This window comes from Apium graveolens, chromosome 7 (assembly GCF_009905375.1).
Source record: "Apium graveolens cultivar Ventura chromosome 7, ASM990537v1, whole genome shotgun sequence".
Lineage (NCBI taxonomy): Eukaryota > Viridiplantae > Streptophyta > Magnoliopsida > Apiales > Apiaceae > Apium > Apium graveolens.
Window position 1 is genome coordinate 97862223 of NC_133653.1, and position 3931 is coordinate 97866153.

At 34.4% G+C, this 3931-nt stretch overlaps 1 protein-coding gene across 1 annotated transcript; it reads right to left on the reverse strand.

The window, feature by feature from the left end:
• Positions 1 to 2129: 2129 nt before the first annotated feature.
• LOC141673895 (putative protein phosphatase 2C 55) lies at positions 2130 to 3530 on the reverse strand. The gene is made up of 3 exons (XM_074480622.1): positions 3457 to 3530; positions 3226 to 3370; positions 2130 to 2423 (listed from the first exon to the last, which is right to left on the reverse strand). The coding sequence occupies exons 1-3, from the start codon at positions 3528 to 3530 to the stop codon at positions 2130 to 2132; spliced, it is 513 nt and encodes a 170-aa protein (XP_074336723.1).
• Positions 3531 to 3931: the final 401 nt, after the last annotated feature.

The window sequence follows — 3931 nt, forward strand, 5'->3', positions numbered from 1 at the left end:
TATACCACACTTTCCCAGTGGTCGGCATCTAAAGTTCAATAATTACGCGCCCTTTATAGGTATCTAAAGTTGCACACTCGTGCGCCTACTACGGGTATCTAAGGCTAGTTCCGGAACTATAGTGTAAATTACGAACGGGTTTGAGAACGTAGAGACCGAGTTTCAAAAGATTCTCATATCTTATTTCCTATACAATTCGAAACATAATTCTTATATCTTATACGAAATTCAAAAATCAAAGTATCAAAACTTTTCCGAAAATAAAAGTAAGTCAAAAAGTACTTTCTTCAAAACCTGACCAAATCTGAATATAGCCTTTTTGACCCTCTAAATGACATTATCTTGAAAAATATAAATCATGAAAGTTGTAGAGAATGAAAAGAACTTTCCGAAAAATCCAGGATCACTGAATTTCGACTTACGATGAATTTTCTATGAATTTTACAAGACTGCAGATTTATGCTGAGAACAGCCCTAAGAATTTTATGAATAAAAACGAGGAATACGAATATGGTGTATTTATAACGATACCAAACCCTATATCGTAACCTGCAAGTTATCTCTATTAAAATCTGATCCAAATTTTAGGCCCATTAGTCTAATTTAATTTTAAATCCTAATCTTTATCTAATTTTAATTCTTTTAATTCTATTATTCAATTATTAATCTAACTCTAAAAATTACGGGATATTACAGTCATGTTCTTGTTCTTGGAGTCTTAAACAAATTCTCAAAGCTAGACATGCAGCTCTAGTATACATTAAGTATTATCCTGGCATTAATTTTTGCTTTGGCATGATCCTTGATAGAACTATAAACCACTACTGCGTCAGTTTGATCCAGGTATTGTTAATATTGTGGATTCTTCTACTTCAGCCACTGTCAATTCCATTCAAAATAATGGAAAATGGTCTTCAGCTACATTTAATCACATCTGGGCTATTGAATTCCTACGGCTCATCTCTTCAATTTCATTGCAAGCTACTGATAACATTATATGGGATGGGTTAGGTTTAAAAAACATAAAATGGTGCACATTTGGGACACAATACGATCAACAGGTCCTGCAGTCACTTGGCGTTCTTCAGTGTGGAATTCATTATCTATACAGAGATGCTCGTTCATACTTTGGTCAGTTTAAAAAAAGAGACTTTCTACCAAGGATAGACTTATCAATTTTGGTATGCTCGAAGACCCTTTATGTGTTTGATGCGGAGTGCAAGATGAATCTCATGACCACCATTTCGGCAATTGTACTTTTATATCTACCGTGTTACTTTAACGGATAATTGGAGTGATATGTTGGATAACTCTTCTAGTACTATACGACACCAAGTCACGTCTCTTTCCATTGCTGTTGCTATATACTCTTCGTGGAGAGAGAGAAATTCCAGAATTCATGGTGCTCTCCCGCCTTGAACCGCTCAATCAATCGGATTTGCTTCTAGAAAAATGGTACATGACCGTGTTTTCTCTAGTAAGAAATTTCAAAAGGCAGCTTCTAAAGATTTCTCTTTACACTACAAGAAAAAAGTCCATAAACATCGCTTTTTGACCGATGTCTATGTTATTTCACAACCGATGTTGATGTCAGTGATGTCTATTCTAGACATCGGTGGATACCCGATGTCTATACTCGATTAGACATCGATTTTAGTTAAAAAACAGATGTCTATGTGTTGATTATTTACATAAAATGCTATAAATAAATTATTTAATAACTAAATTACACCTAATTAAACATGTTAAACACATCATGAGCTATGTTTTTTGTCACAAAAACATCGATTTTAGTGAAAAATACTGATGTCTATGTGATGATTTTTTCAAAAAATGCTATAACAAAATTATTTAATAACTAAATTACACCTATTAACCCAAGATGATATGAACCCATCACAAAAATACTAATGTCTATGTGATGATTTTTTCAAAAAATGCTATAGAAAAGTGTGATAGCGTGTTGTATATCCTGTCTCAAGATGATATGAACCCATCACAGAAAAGGGAGCATGAAAGTTATTTACTTCAACACAAGTTTGTTGCCAGCTAGTGGTTTCTGGAAGAGAAAAACTAGGTATAAGCTAATATAACTGTAGTCAGCAAAAAAGATGAGGAAAACCAACCTCTTAGTTGGCCGAGCTGCTTATATAAGAGACTACAACTGTTATGTCGTCAAGCTTTCCACCATAGTATCTGAATCCTGCTTCCTTGGCTGCTGTAGAGAAGGGAGTCTGCTTATATTTGTCTTGAGCTCTTTGTTGTGCCGAAGCAGCTAATCTCTGAGATAAAGCATCAGGATTTAGACCTTCTCTCATCCCATCAGCAACAATAGATGTTACCTCATCGTTGAATAAATCGTCAAATAAGCCATCTGTCGCAGCAACAATCACATCTCCAGGTGCCACAGAAATCATAAACACCTGTAAATAATTACACCTGGGACACATGAGACCACTGCATGCTTCATCTATATATTAAAGGCACTCCTATTTCACTCCAATATTATTGATTCATTTTTATTGTATTTTTCCTGAGGTCATTCCTTACAGAAGTATTTATAAACCTATGGCAATTTCAAATATGTGTAGGACTTTACAGAATATGGGTCAAGATTATGTAATAAATATTTATGTTATTCAGTTGTATGGTAAAGATAAATAAATTTAACAAAAAGGGGTATTAATAAGTCATAGAAAATTGATACAAGGCCTGAATGTAAACATCCCATAAGTCATGGGTAACTGGTCGGGTAGAAAGTTTCACTGTAAGCAAATCTTCACTGCATAGCAAATCTTCACTGTATAGCAAGGAGTGTAAATTTTGTTCAAATCACATACTCAGGGCTTTAAGCACCTGAATGAAAGCCACAGATATATGCAAGTATGCCGTGTTACCAAACCTGTGTCAATAATAAAAGTGAACATTACGGTTTAGAATACAGATAATGTGGGTCAACTTGAGATAAAATGGAATTTACAATGCATGTTATAGTTATTGTCTTTCCAGAAGCTGTCTTTGCAAGTTAGGGAACTTTAATGACATACCTATAACCATATAAAGTGAAAAGATTATAGTAGTAGCAGCATAGTAAAACTTCGCAAGTTATATTATGTCCCCATGGTATATTTCACCACCCTTCAAAACAACATAATGATCGTAAGCAGACCTTAAAAATATATATCTGGATAATAAATTGGCACATTCAACACTCTGCACACATACCTTTAAGTACAGAGGACGGTGTCTGGAACTCCTGCCAGACATGCTGCGTGAAGTGAAATCCATATTCATAGACTTTACAGCAAGATATGAAGCTCCGGCAGCAATCTGATGAGGTTTAAATTGTAGCCAAAGAGAGCTCCTAAGCCTACAAAAAGAAACTTAAAGTCAGACTAGCAATAAATTTATCTTTCTTGAACAATGCTCAAATAAAGAATTGGACATAAAACAAACCATCTGAGATGATACAATCTCCTGCAACATAGTGCAATGCCACTTAATATACAAACCATATCAGCTTCAGACATTTTCTTAAATTAATTAGCCTGCTATTAAATTACCATTTATATGAAATCATAGATCCAAAGAGGAAATAAAAAAAGGTGGTTTCCCTTACCAACTACAGAAGCAGCAACATGTGGATTATTTCCATGTATCTCCAGCAGAAATGTTGATAGTATGCAATATTATAGCACACATCATATAGCAATCTACATAGAACATCAACTCCAACTCCCACCTCAGTAGCGGAGAATATTTAAGCCCAGCAACTTTCGCAGTTTATATATGTAGAGAAAATGATACACAGTAAAAGAAAAGAAAGTTTGCAACTTTCAGCTTTTAGACTGAAAAGGCAGTCCAACCTCTGATTTATTTGTTACTGGAAATTGATAGCATTTGAGGTGAAATTACAAGTACAAGTACAAGT